The 19,998-nt window shown below is 35.9% G+C and overlaps 2 protein-coding genes across 2 annotated transcripts in view; both read left to right on the forward strand.

Annotated features, from left to right (window-relative positions):
- The first annotated feature begins 311 nt into the window (after positions 1 to 311).
- LOC110441664 lies at positions 312 to 2,702 on the forward strand. Its single transcript, XM_021484871.1, has 3 exons — positions 312 to 850; positions 962 to 1,543; positions 2,150 to 2,702. The coding sequence occupies exons 1-3, from the start codon at positions 312 to 314 to the stop codon at positions 2,700 to 2,702; spliced, it is 1,674 nt and encodes a 557-aa protein (XP_021340546.1).
- A 3,269-nt stretch (positions 2,703 to 5,971) lies between these two features.
- The window catches only part of LOC110441665 (DNA repair protein RAD50-like), a 35,104-nt gene continuing 21,077 nt past the window's right edge, over positions 5,972 to 19,998 (forward strand). The window contains exons 1-17 of the mRNA XM_021484872.1: positions 5,972 to 6,101; positions 6,402 to 6,555; positions 9,717 to 9,800; positions 10,026 to 10,127; positions 10,829 to 10,933; positions 11,943 to 12,122; positions 12,499 to 12,567; positions 12,952 to 13,041; positions 13,567 to 13,627; positions 14,022 to 14,099; positions 15,351 to 15,427; positions 15,906 to 16,007; positions 16,533 to 16,602; positions 17,076 to 17,176; positions 17,827 to 17,931; positions 19,254 to 19,355; positions 19,806 to 19,918. Coding sequence (XP_021340547.1) covers positions 6,427 to 6,555; positions 9,717 to 9,800; positions 10,026 to 10,127; positions 10,829 to 10,933; positions 11,943 to 12,122; positions 12,499 to 12,567; positions 12,952 to 13,041; positions 13,567 to 13,627; positions 14,022 to 14,099; positions 15,351 to 15,427; positions 15,906 to 16,007; positions 16,533 to 16,602; positions 17,076 to 17,176; positions 17,827 to 17,931; positions 19,254 to 19,355; positions 19,806 to 19,918 — 1,568 coding nt within the window. The 5' untranslated portion in view covers positions 5,972 to 6,101; positions 6,402 to 6,426. The remainder of the gene's footprint in view (positions 6,102 to 6,401; positions 6,556 to 9,716; positions 9,801 to 10,025; positions 10,128 to 10,828; positions 10,934 to 11,942; positions 12,123 to 12,498; positions 12,568 to 12,951; positions 13,042 to 13,566; positions 13,628 to 14,021; positions 14,100 to 15,350; positions 15,428 to 15,905; positions 16,008 to 16,532; positions 16,603 to 17,075; positions 17,177 to 17,826; positions 17,932 to 19,253; positions 19,356 to 19,805; positions 19,919 to 19,998) is intronic.

Here is a 19,998-nt window from a genome sequence, read left to right on the forward strand (position 1 = left end):
ATAGAGCAGAAGCTCGATAGTAATGGTCAATACATAAGGACAAATTACAAAATCTTTCATTTCATATTTTATTTTTTGTGCAATTATCTTGTTACAAAATGTTTAAATTATGTAATATTTATCTTACCTGAAAGCTTTCAATCCCGACCTAAGTTCTGAATATATTAGCAAACCATTAAGAAACATTTATATATTTATTTTCAAAATAAACAATTTTATATTCAAATACTACATCGGAGATCAATGTGAAGTTCATGATATGGTAAATGAAACAAACTTGATATCCAAACTAACAAACTAACTAACTAACTATGAAAAATCAGTATGACAATAGTCACCTCGCTACCAACCTTCAGTATGACAATTGTCACCTCGCTAACAACCTACAATATGACAATAGTCACCTCGCTACCAACCTTCAGTATGACAATTGTTACCTCGCTACCAACCTACAGTATGACAATAGTCACCTCACTACCAACCTACATTATGACAATTTTCATCTCGCTACCAACCTACAGCTTGACAAAAGTCACCTCGCTACCAACCTTCAGCATGACAATAGTTACCTCGCTACCAACCTACAGTATGACAATAGTCAACTCGCTACCAACCATCAGCATGACAATAGTCACCTCGCTACCAACCTACAGTATGACAATAGTTACCTCGCTACCAACCTACATTATGACAAGTGTCACCTCGCTACCAACCTACAGTATGGCAATAGTCACCTGGCTACCAACATTCAGCATGACAATAGTTACCTCGCTACCAACCTACAGTATGACAATTGCCACCTCGCTACCAACCTACAGTATGACAATAGTCACCTCGCTACCAACCTATAGTATGACAATTGTCACCTCGCTACCAACCTACAGTATGACAAGTGTCACCTCGCTACCAACCTACAGTATGGCAATAGTCACCTGGCTACTAACCTTCAGCATGACAATAGTTACCTCGCTACCAACCTACAGTATGACAATAGTCACCTCGCTACCAACCTACAGAATGACAATAATTACCTCACTACCAACCTACAGTATGACAATAGTCACCTCGCTACCAACCTACAGTATGACAATAATTACCTCACTACCAACCTACAGTATGACAAGTGTCACCTCGCTACCAACCTACAGTATGACAATAGTCACCTCGCTACCAACCTACAGTATGACAATAGTTACCTCGCTACCAACCTACATTATGACAAGTGTCACCTCGCTACCAACCTACAGTATGGCAATAGTCACCTGGCTACCAACATTCAGCATGACAATAGTTACCTCGCTACCAACCTACAGTATGACAATAGTCACCTCGCTACCAACCTACAGTATGACAATAGTCACCTCGCTACCAACCTACAGTATGACAATAGTCACCTCGCTACCAACCTACAGTATGACAATAGTCACCTCGCTACCAACCTACAGTATGACAATAGTCACCTCGCTACCAACCTACAGTATGACAATAGTCACCTCGCTACCAACCTACAGTATGACAATTGTCACCTCGCTACCAACCTATAGTATGACAATTGTCACCTCGCTACCAACCTACAGTATGACAAGTGTCACCTCGCTACCAACCTACAGTATGGCAATAGTCACCTGGCTACTAACCTTCAGCATGACAATAGTTACCTCGCTACCAACCTACAGTATGACAATAGTCACCTCGCTACCAACCTACAGAATGACAATAATTACCTCACTACCAACCTACAGTATGACAATAGTCACCTCGCTACCAACCTACAGTATGACAATAGTCACCTCGCTACCAACCTACAGTATGACAATAGTCACCTCGCTACCAACCTACAGTATGACAATAGTCACCTCGCTACCAACCTACAGTATGACAATTGCCACCTCGCTATCAACCTACAGTATGACAATAGTCACCTCGCTACCAACCTACAGTATAACAATAGTCACCTCGCTACCAACCTATAGTATGACAATTGTCACCTCGCTACCAACATACAGTATGACAAGTGTCACCTCGCTACCAACTTACAGTATAACAATAATCACCTCGCTACCAACGTACAGTATGACAATTGTCACCTCGCTACCAACATACAGTATGACAAGTTTCACCTCGCTATCAACCTACAGTATGACAATAGTTACCTCGCTACCAACCTACAGTATAACAATAATCCCCTCGCTACCAACGTACAGGATGACAATTGTCACCTCGCTATCAACCTACAGTATGACAAGTGTCACCTCGCTACCAACCTACAGTATGACAAGTGTCACCTCGCTACCAACGTACAGTATGACAATAGTTACCTCGCTACCACCCTACAGTATGACAATAGCTACCTCGCTACCAACCTACAGTATGACAATAATTACATCGCTACCAACCTACAGAATGACAATAGTCACCTCGCTACCGGCGTACAGTATGACAATTGTCATCTCGCTACCAACATACAGTATGACAATTGTCACCTCGCTACCAACCTACAGTATGGCAATAGTCACCTGGCTACCAACCTTCAGCATGACAATAGTTACCTCGCTACCAACCTACAGTATGACAATAGTCACCTCGCTACCAACCTACAGTATGACAATTGTCATCTAGCTAACAACCTACAGTATAACATGAGTGTCATCTCACTTCTAACCCATTGTATGGCAATAATGGTCAACTTCCTATCAACCTAGAATATAACAGTACCAGTTACTTCACTATCAACGTACAGCATTACAATAATGGTCACATCGTTTTCTACATGTACTTTGAAATATAACACAAATATTTAACTCTCTATCAAACTACAGTATTACAATAATGTTAACCTCACTTACATCCTACAGTGTGATAATGACGTTCACCTTATTACCAACCTGTATGACAAACATGACAATTTAATTTCCGATTTTCAACTTCAGCCTTGCTTAATGAGTTTACATGCCACATTGGATTACTCCAGAACCTATTGTTATTATCCGGATTCTGTTTAAAAAACCCGTCTAGTTGACAAGTAAACTTCTCTGTGGTATGTCTTTCTTCCCAGGAGGGTTCTATCTGAGACGACACTACAGTGTTTGCCTTGATTAATACTTTGCTTTATGTCTTAAATCGTTGATGACGTATATATATTTCCTGGATTTGCCTCTGATGTCATGCTACTTATCTGCTTTCTTTTTTTTTTTATTTCTTTTTTTTTTAACTTTCCGATTGTCTTGACTTCATGGTAGTTCGTTGCCTTCAAGCAAATTATTAGGCGTCCTTTGATACTATTAATCACTCATAGGTTCTACAATAATTACTGCAGACTTATCCTTGTTGAGATTTCACTGAAGATTTTAATACGAAAATCTCTACGCATATAATCACACGAAAAGAGTATTGTTGTTAGGAAGATATCAACAAAACTGAAAACAACGCGCTTATGGTTCAGTTTAATCAAAGCTGTATCTCTGCTGGTCATGTTGTAAGTAAGGTCAAAAAAGGTGGTAAATGTAGAAGGATCTGTAGAATCCATGATTTCGATTTCAGGAGGATTTACGATCGATGTGGAGGCAAGTCAGCATGACAGAGATATATCTGAAAATGAAATTTGAAACTGACGCACTTGGCATGCCTTTTGTTACTGGCCAATCGTTATCACAATTTTATCCACAGTATATATCAGTTTAGCCGTTGTCGTGGTTTTACAAAATTTGCCTCAAAGTAGATTAGAGAACCTTAAGTTCGGTATAATTAAGGTTTTTAGTGAGCAGCGTGGAAAAGACGAATGTTCTGATAAAAGAAACACTTTTTGGGAGAATATGCTCAAGACTTATCAAAATAACTTTAACTGCTTCAAAATCTACATTCCATTAATTCACTATTGAAGTTTACATTGTCAAAATACGATAGCTTGGTTGAGCAACTAGCAGAGTCAGCGAAAACGTTAATTGTTTAATAGGATTTTGTGAAGTTTCGCAATCCGAAACAAAGGAGGCAGGTCCGTGAACGTTACCTTATCATTAACCGTCTCTCGGAGAAATTTTCAGTTACTTACATTTCAACTTCGGAAAAATAGGTCCGAATACCTTGGCTATGAAGCAATTCTTTCTTGTTTTACAAATTATTTTTGCAAGCAGGAAAGAAACAATATTTTCAGGTTTCAAGTTTATTTGAAGTTTTGTCTTCCTATTTAACTCCATACTTATACCACGCAGATCGTTGAGTGTGGTTTAGATATCGGGGTTAAGGAATGCAGACTTGTGTTTAGTTTTCATTTTGGATTTCAAGCTGCTAAATCTTTTAAGAGCAATGGATCTGATAGATTAACCCACTGCATGTACACACTCACGTCAGAAGATACCACGAAGAACAATGTAACGCTGTGTTTCACAAATATTCATAAGTGTACAGCATATAACTAGGTTTTAGACCTATCTGAGCTCCTGTTTAGCACCAGGATCAGTATGCACTGCTTTGTGATCACATATTCCGTCTCTGCGTATTGCAGAGTTATCTTCTCTTGGGAGCCGGTATTGATTGTTACGTCACTTGTTTGTGAGAGGAACGTCATCAATTTTTGAGAAAACGACGTCATTTTCTCACACAAACCAATGACGTAACAATCAATACCTGCTCCCAAGAGAAGATAACTCTGCAATACGCAAAGACGGAATGGAATGATCCTGGCTCCATTTTTCTAATCTGGTGTCCATTGCGTTGTTCAGGTTATTTAAACTGTCACCTGTTTCGATGGCCAAGATTTGAACGCGAAATTCTATACGTTTGGCCAACCGCATGCACAACAAATACAAATCTCATTTGATTTAACTGTGGCATATATAACTATGCCAATGACCATCCACGGGGGTTCTTTATAAATGTCTAAAATACATATGCTATGCTGATGTTTTCGTGTGCTGTGACCCATAGCTGTTCAGGTTTAATTAAGACATTTGTAAGGAACCCTGAGGAACATCGACCAGTAAACTTTTCATACAAGCAATGGCTAAATAACCTGCATTTTGGATCCACTAAAGACAGGATGATGGTACAGGACCAGAGAGGTATAACGACGTCTAAAATCGTGTTACCTATTGTACGCTAATGAATAATACATTTGATATAGTAAGGGGAATAACTCGTAAACGACTAACATGGTAAGATGTCTAGAAAATCTCAAAATCAATTCATTGAAACTAAATTTCTAAAAATTATAAATGCAAATTCAAACTGAAATATTTTTAAATTGAATAAAAAAACGCCGCTTAGTTTTCATTTTTTCTTTGAATGAAGATCTAGATCTATACCATTTTAAGTAGAAACGGTGACGGAAAATAAAGAACAAAATCCAATAGGATTGTAAAGACGTTGCCTTTTTTCTTTACTCTACAACAAGCGTGGATTTTTAATTAGAATTTTGACTTCTCCATCATATTGAATTACAATCCTTACAATCATGTTTTATACTACAGTGTAAAAAATGTTTTTATGATGTACAGGTGTTAAGCATAGTGAAAAGAAAACTCTGAGCTCTTTGGTTTATTGTTAGTGTTTTTTCAGAATGCATTCGAAATTCCTTTTTTCACATTTTTTTTCTTTTAATTTATTATTTTGTGTGTCATATATATTAGTATATGGCCTCTAAAATGAAATATTTAATAACAAGTAATTGTGTATTCAGACCGTGATACAAATGATGACGATACCGTATGTATTGCCGAGTGGAGGGAGATGATCATTTTTTTCTAATTTTGGGATTAAGAGTGTGACGAAGAGAGAAACCAGACCACGAAAAAAATCTGAGTGGTAAAAAAACAAAATAAAATGTTAATGCTTAAAACCTATATATTTTGTCCTCCTGTGCACAAACAGATTTTTAGGCGAAATTTTAATGTCTTTTTTAAAATTTACTTTTGTCATGGCCGTAAAATGGATTTTCAGTTGGAATGTTATTGGCTAAGATTAAAGGGAAATAACTCCCATAATACCAAATGACTTCCGGTATAATGAAGACTTCCGACGCGCCAAAACAAATGATGCTGACTTGGTAGGAAGAAGAGAAACCAGTCAAACGTGCTAAGACGGGAGACATTGAGTTACTTTTATTGGTAAGGAGTCTAAGACATGATATTTAAAACTACATCTGAGAATAGACATAATTCCAAATGTTTAAGTTAGACAGTGCAGTGTTAGAAAAATTACACGTTACGGCTTGTAAACAAACACACGTGATTTTTAGGTGACATTTCGTTTTTTAAGTTTTTTTAAAATAATAGTTAATTTAGGGGTTCTTAATGTCACTCATTGTTTCGAAAATTTCTTAACATGGAAATCAGACATAATGACATCACTGATGAAGTATTCATATAATTGTCCTCATTTAATTAGTTTGTGTTATGGTCTTGCAGATACGGTCACTGATAACTTTCCAAGATGTCGACGATTGAGAAGATGACAATCCAGGGAATTAGAAGTTTTGGTCCGGATGACTCCGAAAAACAGATGATAGAATTTTATAGTCCTTTGACTCTGATACTTGGACCAAATGGAACAGGGAAAACCGTAAGTGAACTAAATATTGTTATGTAACTGACAGGACTGTCACAAACTGGATTACGAATTAAAAACTCTTGAAACTTGGGAGCGGAAATGGCAGATGAATTTTAACGCCAAAAAGTGTTCCATCGTAAATATCTCTAGGAAGAAAACCCCTATCAATATTCGTTACGTGGTCAAACTCTAGAAAATTTAGATTCTGGAAAATATCTAGGGTTCATCATCAACTCCGAACTAAATTGGAACAACCATATACAGTCCATCACCACCAAGGCTAACACGACACTAGGTGTCTTAAGGCACTATGTCATCTTGCACTAAAAAAGTATAATCAGTAACATATACAACACTAGTAAGACCATCACTAGAATATGCAGCTACATGCTGGGACCCTTATATACATCGGACCAGGTCCTGGCAATCGAGAACATCCAGAGAAGAGCTGCCCGGTATGTTTACAGCCAACAGATCTAGAGAGCCTGGCTGTGTCACCAACATGATAACATCACTAAACTAGGAACCCCTAGCCAATCAAAGAACAAAAGCCAGACTAATCATGTGGCTATAGATCCAACATCATACACAACATCAAGTGATAGGAGAATATGAGGCACACACAAACTTAACCAAATTTCTCCCAACAAAAATCTATATAAATATTCTTTCTTTCCAAGAACTATCATCGATTGGAACTCTTTACCAGCATCGCTAGCACTGGATCCAAACATGAACTCATTCAGGTCTGCCCTTGCTAGCTACAACCTACCCTAAATCTGTGCTTGTTTTATCTTAAATAAAAAATAACAAAAAAATCTTGTTTTTAATATGCCACCTCCCAGGGACAATTAAACTCAAACCTTTGAGTCTGTCCCTAAGACTGGAATTAGAAGAAAGAGAATAGTTAGCCTGAGTTTCCTCTGGCCCTGACCTAAGACTTAGACATTTTGACATATAGATGTCTGGTGTGGGGCCTGAGCGCACTGCTATATGAAAATGTGGAATTCTCTGACACCGTTTGGTATTGGAGAGTTATGGGGTGCTAACAACAATTGAATTTAGCAGCTATTATCGATATATGTGTTGTGTCATAGTAGATTTTTGTTGTCAGCACCTCATAACTCCCTGATACCAAACGGTGTCAGAGAATTCCACATTTTCATATAGCAGTGCGCTCTGGCTCCACACACCAGACATCTATATGTCAAACAGTCTGGTGTTAGGGCCAGAGGAAATTCGGGCTAGAGAATAGTGTGCCCCACCTGCGGGGATCAAACCCTCGATCTCCAGGTTCCTAGTCGGACACTCTACCACTGAGCTAAAGGGAAATTCCCCTCTAGCTCGTAGCTAGAAGGCGACTGTAATCCTATGTACAATTAAAATCTGCCACAGTTATATATTAAATTACATTAAATTATTTTGTGAAAAACTCAAATGTGCAAGTTTTGCACTTAAACAGTATATACTTAGTCAACCTCTCTACTGTCAGTAATGGACACGTTTTGGAGAAGCATGCAGCAATTTCATAGACTACAAAAAAAACAATTTTCTCAAAAAAAAGCATTTTGTCTGGTACAGATATGTAAATGCTGAAAGGTTATATTACCTGACAAATCAACCTTTACAGGGCAGTTTGGTCCAGGAGATGCGAGTTGCAAAGGATCGTGGTGTATTTTCTTACAGTATCATTTTTAATTGAATTATCTCCTTTTCCTTAACTTCAATTAAGCAACCATGTGAAAAGTTGTGAAAATATCATAATTGAAAGTTATCTTTCTTGCTTTGTTTTACAGCATTTTAAATTTCTGTCAATATAAATGATGGTATTAATTAAATATGTACATGTGTGTGTTGTTTTCAATCAAGTGAAGTGTAACTAAGTTTTGTTTTAATGTTGAATGTTAAATACAACTATTGAAATATTGGATTCCTGGATAGAAATTAATGCTATACTTAGTGACTGTGGACATTTAGTGTAACAATATGTTATCAAAGCCCCCCCCCCCCCCCCCCCCCCCCCCCCCCCCAATAGTGTCACCAATGTGGCTATGTACATTTTTGTCCTGACACATTTTAGTTCTGATTGTAAAATATTAATGGTTTCATGTATTTAATTTGTTAATTAAGGATGATTGTTTGAGCTAAAATTAATTATTGTGAATTTCATTTTTTTTTCTTTGTTTGTGATATTATTCTTGTTTGCTTGCTATTTGACTAATGCTTCAAATATAAAACCGTGTGTCAAACCTCATAAGATCAAGAATGAAGCCAGGATACATGTTTGTGCTAAGTCCAATGCATCCTTTTTGAGATATGTTTTTTTCTTTGGATTTGACAGAGTTTTATGCGCTTTAGATACTCATGCTTGTCGTACAATAGGAGAATGAGTACTTCTAGTAAACAGTAACACAATTAATCTGACAGCTGTCACAACAAGATGATGAAATGCTATATGTTATGTTACACACAGATGAGCTGTAAAGCTCAATGAAATAGAAGAATTTGATATTTAATATTTCCTAAAAATATTGGGGGGAAAATACACAATTCAAATAATTCTATCCCTTGAACAAGGAATTTGGCTTAAGCAAAAAATTAGAGTTTGAGGATAAAAATGGTTTCATGAATAAAGACCCAGGGCTCAAAAGAAGAAAAAAAAGCTGAATTGTTTCATAGTCGTGAACAAAGGTTGTCGAACATGTAGACAAAATGGCGAGAGACAATACTGTAGGTCATCTTTAATGGATGATGATGGAGGAAGCTGATCAGGTCACTACTTGTGGGTTGGTTGAAGGCACTATAGGTCAGAACCTGTCTGGTTTACATGGAAGCTGTAACTTGTTGTGTGTGGTGGCCTTGGTGTGCAATTAAGTTAAAACACGAAAATCATAAACTTAAAGAACAGTTGTTACTTACAGACCCAATGTCACTGCTGATCGTTGAATGTCTGTTAACCTTGATGTTTGTAGATAATCTTTGTTTAATGTTGTTTTAAAGAACCCTAGACATTCTATAAAGACATGTACGAATCTCAGGGATATCAAGTCACTTTGTTTTAATGCCCACTAAAATGCAGTTAGTCATTGTACTGATATCATAGGATGTTAATTATGACAATTAGTTTTACTCTTTGTATTCCTTTTGTGGTATAATTTGTGTTATTTTTACAGACTGTTATAGAGTGTCTGAAGTATATGACTACCGGGGTGATGCCTCCAGGATCCAAGGGTGGGGCTTTCGTTCATGATCCAAAGGTGAGGTGGACAATTTTATTTTAATTTATATGATTATTCATTATAACATTAACCCACATAGTGTAAATGCTAGATAAAAAAATACACTTTGCAAACTTAATGTTGGGTATTAATTTTCTTCAGCAACTATGTGTTTGACTTAAATAATTACTCATACACCCATCTTTTATGATTTATTTATTTTCATATGTTACATATTTATTCATTACAATCTGTATGTTGCAGGTGGCTCATGAAAGAGAGGTCAAAGGTCAGATCAGGCTACAGGTCAAGGATGTTGCCAGACAAACAGTTATTGTACAGAGAAGTATGCAGGTTACACAGAAGGTAAATGTATATGACACCAATTGTTTTCAAGATCATTGCAACTTTGGTGATGTCTGACTAGTCTGCAGGAAGTTATCACAAAACTATAACATGTCGATGATTTTTTGTACCATTTCAGATTGATAAGTGAATCTAAGACTTTTAAATTTTAGTTAGACATTTAAATATATATAGAAAAAGTATCATAAAAATAATTTATGTCTCAAAAGAACCATACAGCAAGTCACATCTCTGCTAGATGATATTGATTGTTAATGGGAACTGATATATTTTATATATTTTGGAGGTATTGCAACATGCAACTTTTGATATAATGCAACAAATTGTTTTCATATATGATTTATTATGAAGTGATAAGATGAAATGAAAGAGTGCTTAAGTAACAAGTGTTTTGTGTAGTATGAATTGTAGTTTCACTGCAGAATACAGTTAAAAGTGAGAGAAGTCTTGGTATTTAATCAGAAGCATAGATTGAAACTTAATACTGGCCAGATTTACAGTTGTTTATATATTTACGCAAGTCTGGCTACCTCCATTTTAAGCTGACTGGATAGTGATAAGGTTAGATGATATATAATTACTAGATCACTGTTGTATAGAAAAAACGGTGTCTCCTAAAAGACTGGCATCATTGCCACATTATATTGATGATGGTTGGATAAACATAGCAGAATTATGGTTTGAATTCTTTTAATAAACAGCTGAAGAATATCACGATGCGGACCCTGGAGGGAGTGATCACACGGAGAGATGCAGCAGGAGAGAAGAAAAGCATCAGCTCCAAGTGTGCCGAGATGGATCGGGAGGTGTGTGATAGGAAATAAAGTGCTGGTGTCAACATTGAATTAAACTCTTATGAGGATCAATATTATTTTTAAGGCTTCTTTGCACATTACCCAATTAGGGTTATTAAATTAAAAAAAAAGTAAAATGTTTTTTTTTTGTGTGGTTCTAATTTTTGTTGTAACAATTTTTCCACACAAAAAAACAGCCTGTGACACAATCAGAAACTAATCCATCCCTACTGTCGCATTTTATGCCATGGCCACTAGACCAGAAATCCACCAGAATAATATAAGGTTCATCAAATTGACCATCAAGCGAATATGCAAAACACAAGAAATAGCAAAAATAAGTCACATTTACAGTAAGAATTTAAATCTTACTTGTCCTAATTTTTCCAACAAAATTAATGAAATTGTTCGTGGTTGAGGATGTGCTGTGTTGTCTAGTAATTGTTCCTTGGTGTGATTGAGGATGTGCTGTGTTGTTTAGTAATTGTTCCTTGGTGTGGTTGAGGATGTGCTGTGTTGTTTAGTAATTGTTCCTTGGTGTGGTTGAGGATGTGTTGTGTTGTCTAGTAAACGTTCCTTGGTGTGGTTGTGGATGTGCTGTGTTTTCTAGTAATTGTTCCTTGGTGTGGTTGAGGATGTGCTGTGGTGGCTAGTAAACGTTCCTTGGTGTGGTTGAGGATGTGCAGGGTTGTCTAGTAAACGTTCCTTGGTGTGGTTGAGGATGTGCTGTTTTGTCTAGTAATTGTTCCTTGGTGTGGTTGAGGATGTGTTGTGTTGTCTAGTAAACGTTCCTTGGTGTGGTTGTGGATGTGCTGTGTTTTCTAGTAATTGTTCCTTGGTGTGGTTGAGGATGTGCTGTGGTGGCTAGTAAACGTTCCTTGGTGTGGTTGAGGATGTGCAGGGTTGTCTAGTAAACGTTCCTTGGTGTGGTTGAGGATGTGCTGCGTTGTCTAGTAATTGTTCCTTGGTGTGGTTGAGGATGTGCTGTGTTGTCTAGTAAACGTTTTGTTTCCCCCCTCAGATGATAACGTCACTAGGTGTGTCGAAGCCAGTGCTGGAGAACGTGATCTTCTGTCACCAGGAGGACGCCAACTGGCCGCTCAGTGAGGGAAAGTCACTGAAGGAAAAGTTTGATGCCATCTTTGCCTCAACCAGATACGTGAAGGCTCTTGACACAATAATGAAGCTGAAAAAGACTCAGGTAATACATTAAGTTAAAAAACAAATCCTCATCAAAGATGTGTAGTTGTTAGTTATACATAAAGTTAAAAAACAAATCCTCATCAAAGATGTGAAGTTGTTAGTTATACATAAAGTTAAAAAAACCCAAATCCTCATCAAAGACCCAGGTAATACATAAAGTTAAAAAACAAATCCTCATCAAAGATGTGTAGTTGTTAGTTGTGAAGATAAAGTCCTAGTTTCATAGGTAACTTTGAGTTATACTTTTGGCTTCACTACTAAATAAGAAATTTCGCCATTGCTTTCCCTTATAGATGCTGTTAAATCATTTATAGGCCCCTAAGATATCCAAGAAAAAATCCAATTAAAAGGCTGTTTTGTACACATATTAACAGGACCAAGACTTGAAATTGCTGCGACAAGATATCATCTACTTCAAACAGCACAAAGACAAGGCAGCACAGGTAATGTGGGTTGTGGTTTTAGATTAGCCATTGGTGTCAGGATGTTTGATTTTACTGTAAGAGTTGTCTCCCTTCTTTGTTGGCATTCATCATAAGCTAGATACTTTCTTGACTTATTTTGTGAACTTACACACCTACTAAAAACATGCACGTTAATTGTTAAGAATATTCTTGTAACATATCCCTCACCTGCACATTTCTGAAGGAAGGTTTCTTCCCTCTCTACACCATTGATATTAACTAAGATGTCTAAAACAATCGCTCAGTCCTAATTATGTATCATTGAAAATTGTTTTGATTACTTGCAAAACTTCACTAGTTGTTGAAAGAGATGGTTTCAAGCCTGGTAATTGTAACCTGATATTAATATCCGTTCTACCACAGCTGGATGCTGACATGAATGAACTGGAGGTCAAGCTAGAAGCATCCAAGGAGTCTGTGGTCAAGGTGGCGGAGAAGTTGGTACCGATAGAGGTGATACACAATAGTACAATCTTGGGGTATACTGACACAGTCCATCAGTAAACAGATAATGTGTTGTATACAGTCTCCAAGCTGTTGAACTATTTAATCTATAGTCTAAAGTTCATCAGGGAACCCTGATATAAGCTATTGAAGTATTGGGCTCATGTCGTGTAGAATAGTGGGTTTTGATTCTGTCAATCACTTTTGATTGCAAGAGATTCATTTTTGTGTTAATTTGCAAGGAGACTCATTTGCAGATTTATATTTTGAATAAATGTTGTTTAGAAAAATCAGCATCAATATTTAAATACCATCTTCTCAATTGCGAATTCAAGAAAATGTGATAAAAATGTTGATGTGGAAATAAAGTACAGACAAATATAGAATTATTTACAGCAGTTGTTTCTTATATTAGATAGAAAGATGTAGAATAATTATTAAGGATTCGGTTTCGATCATTAAAGGTATGATTTTTGTTTAAAAATAGTTTTGTTTAGTGGAATATAGAAATATGTCTTTTGATTTTGTATTCAGGACAAATTAGAACAGATCAGTGTGAAAGCAGGTGAAATCTACAAAATACAAACGGATGTCAGTGAGTATTTCAAAAACTATGAGTCACTTATACTTACCCCTGGTGAGGTAAATATTTTCATGTTAATTTGCCAGGAGATATTAGATGTTTCATGAGTATTCTTTATCCAATCTTTAACATTCATCTTTCAAGATTAATCATCATCAAAATATTTCCGTAATTATTTGTCAAATCTCTGGGATCCTTTGTGAATATTCATCATCAAATATTTTCTGAATATTCATCTCATCATTTTCCCCCCACATATAAAATTCAAATTTTTTAAAATGAATATTGTGTAAGTGTCAGAGCCTGATGAAATGACACTAATCTGAAACTTGCCATTTGAAATCACATTAATTGCCATTTGATAAAACTGACATTTACAGTAATAGTTCATCTGTCTGTGTTTCAGCGAAGCACCAGAGTGAGCTAAAACAGATGGAGAAGGCAGCCAATGAATTACAGGAGAACATTGAGAATGAATTCCAAGGTAAAATCTTAAAAAAAATGACATTTAAGATACAAAAATGCTGGAATAAATAACCTGATTCTTTTTATATGCGCGTCAAATTTGACGGAAGTATTATGGTATGGGGTTGTCTGGCCGGCCGGCGTAAACTTTTGTTTGTTCGGCAATCTCCTCCTACATTTTTCGACTGATCTCTTTGAAACTTGGTATTCATTATAATCATGATATGAAGTTGTGTCTCCCTTAAAAGAATTTTGATTCAACACTTTTTCAAAAGTTATTGCCCTTTGTTCATTTCAGTATTTGATTTTTTGTATGGAGATCTCCTACATTTTTTGATGGCTTTCTTTGAAACTTAGTAGGCTAAAATATCATGATATGTTGTTGTGTTTCCTTGAAAGAATTTTGATTCAACAATTTTTGCAAAAGTTATTGCCCTTTGTTTATTTCAGTATTTGATTTTTGTCCGGCAATCTTCTCCTACATTTTTCAACGGATCTTTTTGAAACTTTGTATACATTATAATCATGATATGAAGTTGTGTCTTCCTTAAAAGAACTATGATTTGACGATTTTTGCAAAAGTTATTGCCCTTTGTTCATTTCAGTATTTGATTTTTTGTATGGAGATTTTCTCCTACAGTTTATAGCATGTCCGCTAACCACTCTTAGAATTGTGCAGATCTTATTTCAATGTAAGAAAGTATATAACACTATATGGCATTCGACGGGCGTATATTGTTCCGCCACGCGGTAGTCTTGTTTTTGTTGTCTCTGGTTTACAGATCTACGTATTTTAACAATTTTTATAATGGATTTATTAGCAAGTGATCAATTTCTATATTGGATTTATAATCTTCAGAAAATGTTATTTTATATATTTTGTTTTCATTGGAAATGGTTAATCATATGCATTTCACTTTTTCTCGAATCGTCATATACACACGTGTATTACAGTACATTGATTGTCAGTCTGTAGAGTTACAGCTACCTTTCATGATTTGAATGTATTACTTGGTAATCGATAGAAATTTTCTCATGATTGATGTGTATCTGCATGAAGTGTACCTAGTGAAGGTAAACCAGTAATTCCTATCAATTGTGATATGTCTAAGTTGAAAGGCAGGTAAAATGATTATAGTTAGTTTTAATTAAATATTAATGAAGATTCTTTGATTAACATCCATAACCCTGACTAAACCTACAAACTAAAACTTTTGCTACTTATCAATACTTGAGATAGGTAATCATAATTTTCTTTCATTTACTAAAGGCTCCACAGAAGAACTCAAAAAGGTTCTAGCAGATTTTCAGAGCAAGGTCCAGGAGAGGGAGGAAAAGCTACAGGAGGTAAGCACTAGCTATTAGAGGGACACTTTTGTAATCAGGGGATAGAGGGTATTACTGTAGCTGTTTTACTGACAGTGTTCGTGTCCTGTGCGCATGCACTGACATAGATTTTTTAACTTTTTTTAAACCTACATTTGTACCTGCTCTTTTTTGCCAGGCACCTGTTTTCATATGAACTTGATATTGCAAGGAAATTAAAGCCTTTAAAACCAAACAAAGAAAATTGGTAATTACCCCAGTCATAAATTGTTTTATTTAGTCATTCAGTGGAAACAAATCTAATGAAAAGTTGAAAAACCGTCTTTCTGCGACTAGAATCAAAATGTGAAGGACATCTAGAAAGATGGCGTGCAGAGAAATGACATTTAGACTGGTTTATTAATGGTCATAAATAAACAAGACAAAATGTATGCAGTCCCTGGATTAGAAATTAACAGCCCAACAGCATTAACATTTTTTATTGATCTTGTTTGACCAGTATCAACACCGGAAGGAGGACCTGTCGAGAGATATAGACCGGGTGGTCAGAAATAAGAATGATACCCTCGTGGATGTTAGCAAGATGGAGCAGGAAGCTCAGGTAGGCATGCCCAGACTTCCAATCAGATCGTATAGAAAGGCAGTTCCGAGTTCCTCGTGATTAAAGCTTAGCACCTGTACTTTGTATCCATACCAAACGTATGTGAACCGTACCATTTAACTATAGATTCCAAACTGGTGTAGAGACTACATTAATTGTAGAGAAGGGTCAAAGTTACCAGGAATTACTACACAGTATATCTGAAATGTTACAGAATATATTCTATTTTACACAATATACCTGCACTTTTTATTAACATTAAACATGATTATTTAAACTAATATTTATAGCTGATAATTCACATGTCCATATATGAGGTTAACTGATTAATAAATTTCAAATGACCTTTGTGAAGATACATGTCAAGTCAGGTAATATATTTCATTGAATTTGTCTTCTATACAAAAGAGAGGCCTCTTCCATATGTGTACCAACTTATTAGGGCTCTGATTTCATGGATATAAAATAAAACATAAATGTGTTGAATATCCTGAAGAATACATTATATGAGAATATTTGTTTTAGAATCATGAAGAAAATACCAAGAGACGGGATGCATTAATTCGACAGATGGCTGAGAAGTATGACTTTGATGGTTTGTACATATCACTGTATCTAACAGCACTTATCAGAAATTAACACAATTAGTCCAACACATTAAACTAAACTCATTCAGTGATAGATTACTTACCAAAAGTGTAGGTATGGTTTAACTCCTTACATCTCATTAATAAAATATATTAAAATAATGTCAGTACTGAGTAACTCAATAGAGTATATACTAGTGTCAGTAGGCATAGCATGCTTCAGTGGTGAAGGACACACTAAGGTATAATCCATGGATAATTAATGAGGTCACTTTTCCACTACTGACATCCTGTTAAAATAACTGTGCTGTCCTGAATTCCTCATCATCTCCTGATTTTTCACTTTGCAGAGTTTCTTTATTTAAGAAATTGCAATGTAGAGTGGCATGCCTTGTCCGTCACAGTGCCACAAACATACAGACCGCTTGTGATTGGTACTTACAAACACTTCATAAATTCTTATCTGTATATTTTCTTTCAGGGTTTTCAAGAGGAGAAATGACTGATGAGAAGTATCGCCAGTTTGTAGAAAAAATTCGAGAGAAACTTTTGACAATGGTGGAGGAAGGGAAGCAACTCAAGGTAGGGTAACGCTTCATTCCAGCAGTTATCGTGTTTTACCAGCAGTGTTTTCATTAAAAGCTGGTGGGCTGCTAAAGCAGCCTGTTATTCTGCAGCTTTGAACTGCCTATAAATATATCAGAATATGGAAAGTCAACATTATATCAAATGAACATCCAACCGGCTATTCTTTCCAAGTCAACCACCTGTTTCAAAACTTTATGATACCACTGACCGGTAGATTGTTAATAGCACTGACCAGTAGATTGTTAATAGCACTGAGCAGTAGATTGTTAATAGCACTGACCAGAAGATTGTAAATACATATATTCTTCTGGCACTTTAAATATTGCAAAAGTAGAATTTTTCACATTTTGACTCTATTGTCGAATTATATGTGGTGTTAAAATGTTCATGTTGGCTATGTTATTGCAGAAAAACTAGAATATATTTCATAGTGTGTCATAGGTTTGCATATCTTTGTGCTTATTCAGTAATTGGTACCATAGTTACTTGGTCTAACAGTGTTCTGTAATATCTGTAACTATGACTTCATTTTTGCCTAATTGTTTCCTAATGGATGAATCTAATAAAGCTGTTCCTAATTATTCCTGTGTAGCTTTCACAATTTACCATTCTACCATGTGAGACTTTCTTTTGGATAAATAAAGGGAGACTTTGAAAAACAAGAAGGAGAACTCCAACAAAAGATGGACGATTTAAGAGAGAGCAAAACCAAACTGGAACAAAATGAACGAATCAAAAAAGATATGATGGTGAGCATCTAGAAATATTGTGTGTACAAACATATAAGATGGTCGAATAAATTATCAAAGAATCATTAAAGATATATGCTACCTTCAACATTTGTATGAGAGCTGACTCCCTTAAAACCCCTGAATTAGTCTCATTCTTCAATGTTTTGTTTACATGTGTCACCAATTTATCAAGTCCACGTTACTATTCATAATACATTCAGATTTCTTAATGTGAAACTCTCTGGAGAGGAGGTGCCTATGACAAGAGGAAGGATGTCTCCTTAAGTCTCTATGTCACTGTAAGGTTGCAAAGCTCCTTAAGTCTTTATGTCATATGAAGGAAGAGTGTCTTCTTAAGTCTCCATGACAAAGAAGTTAGTTTAAGCCTCCACATCACAATAAGGTTGCATAGCTCCTTAAGTCTTTATGTCACAGAAGGTAGTCTGTCTCATTAAGCTGATGGAACATGTTATTGACACACTACATGTATAAAGATAATTAGTTAGCAAGCATTCGAGAGTATTAAATATAAATCACTTTATATCCAGAACAATATGTACCACAACATTTATTCCCAAATACTTGAATCTTGATTGTTTAGGGTATGCTTTGTATTTCAATATTAATAATTTATCCATGGAGTTAACATCTATGGAATAATATCTGTTATTATATGCTTGAAAATTTCTCGCAATCACATTGGCCAGATCATATACATGTGACCAGTCCTCAAAAACTCATGTAGACTGGTTATCCGGTGAATATCGATTTCTAAATATAGCTTATATGGAAATTCCCCGCAACCTGTCATAGTGCATGCACAGTTAGACTGGAACCCGATCTGTCAGACGACAACAAAATATGGCTGTTTGCGATCTGCCTTGGTTACATATGAAAATGTTAAAAAACCAACTTGAAGATAAAGATGCTGTTAACACAAAAAAAGGCACCTGAACACGCAGTGGATGTCCTCCATGCTTATTTAAAGGAAATAACCTTGACGATGTCTACGAAAGCTACAATGCTAAACTGTTGGATTCAACCATGGTTACATATTCCATCGAGAACCTTTTTTTTCTTTCTAAATGTTAATGTTGAAGCAAATAATAAAACAGTTATGAGCTTTTGTGTTGGTAATTATGATGTGATATAAACCTTAAAAAAGTGATATTAACCTCGGCTTCGCCTCGGTCAATATCACTTTTTTAGGTTCATATCACATCATATTCACCAGCACAAAAGTCCATAATTGTATATCTTGAATGGCACTATCATGTTTTGAAGACCTTGACTTTATTGGGAGTATCGGTTTGTCGTAATGGAGATAACTGTGTTGACAGGCAGACAACACGGACAAGATGAAGCAAATCAACAGAAAGCTGAGTCAGGTGGAGGCCTCGGCTGGTAAACTCGACCAGCTGACTCGGGAACTCAAGCGTGCTGTACGTACGATGTCATTCGATATCTACATATCTAGACAATATTATTTGATACATATACGTAATGAGACCTCATCTGATCATAACTGATCAGAAGAATTTTATACTCACTTGGAAATATTATTATATATATTGGAAAAATTATATCCAAAATTCAAAGTCCATGTTTCCTTATTATCTATATACTTCCTTTATATACAAATACGCCTTGATATATTACTAACACCAATTATAACGTCAAAATTGCACTTGACCCATGTTGGCAGTGTAACATGGATTTTCTCTGTAAGGAAATGTGAAACGGTAGACTTTTATACATTATGTAATGCCTAAGAAACCTGTTTAGTGAGATGATCTATGCTCAATCCATGTTTGAGGAGGTTTCACCCAGTTGTTCAAGCTTTTCTGATGTCCTTGCATCAAGATTGTAATTAGCTTTGTTGTCATATTTAGGACCACGACCTAAAGATGGTTGAGGAAGGGCTAGATGTGGAGAAAACCAAGCAGGAGATTACACAGCTCACCAAGGACAAAACTAAACTGGACGCTCAGATTGGGCAACTAAGGTAACTGGACATACATACCGTAAATATTCGCGTATAGTGCACACTTTTTTAAGGAAAATCTTCAAGTGTAATGAAAGGGG

Source organism: Mizuhopecten yessoensis, unplaced genomic scaffold (genome assembly GCF_002113885.1).
Source record: "Mizuhopecten yessoensis strain PY_sf001 unplaced genomic scaffold, ASM211388v2 scaffold716089, whole genome shotgun sequence".
Classification (NCBI taxonomy): Eukaryota; Metazoa; Mollusca; class Bivalvia; order Pectinida; family Pectinidae; genus Mizuhopecten; species Mizuhopecten yessoensis.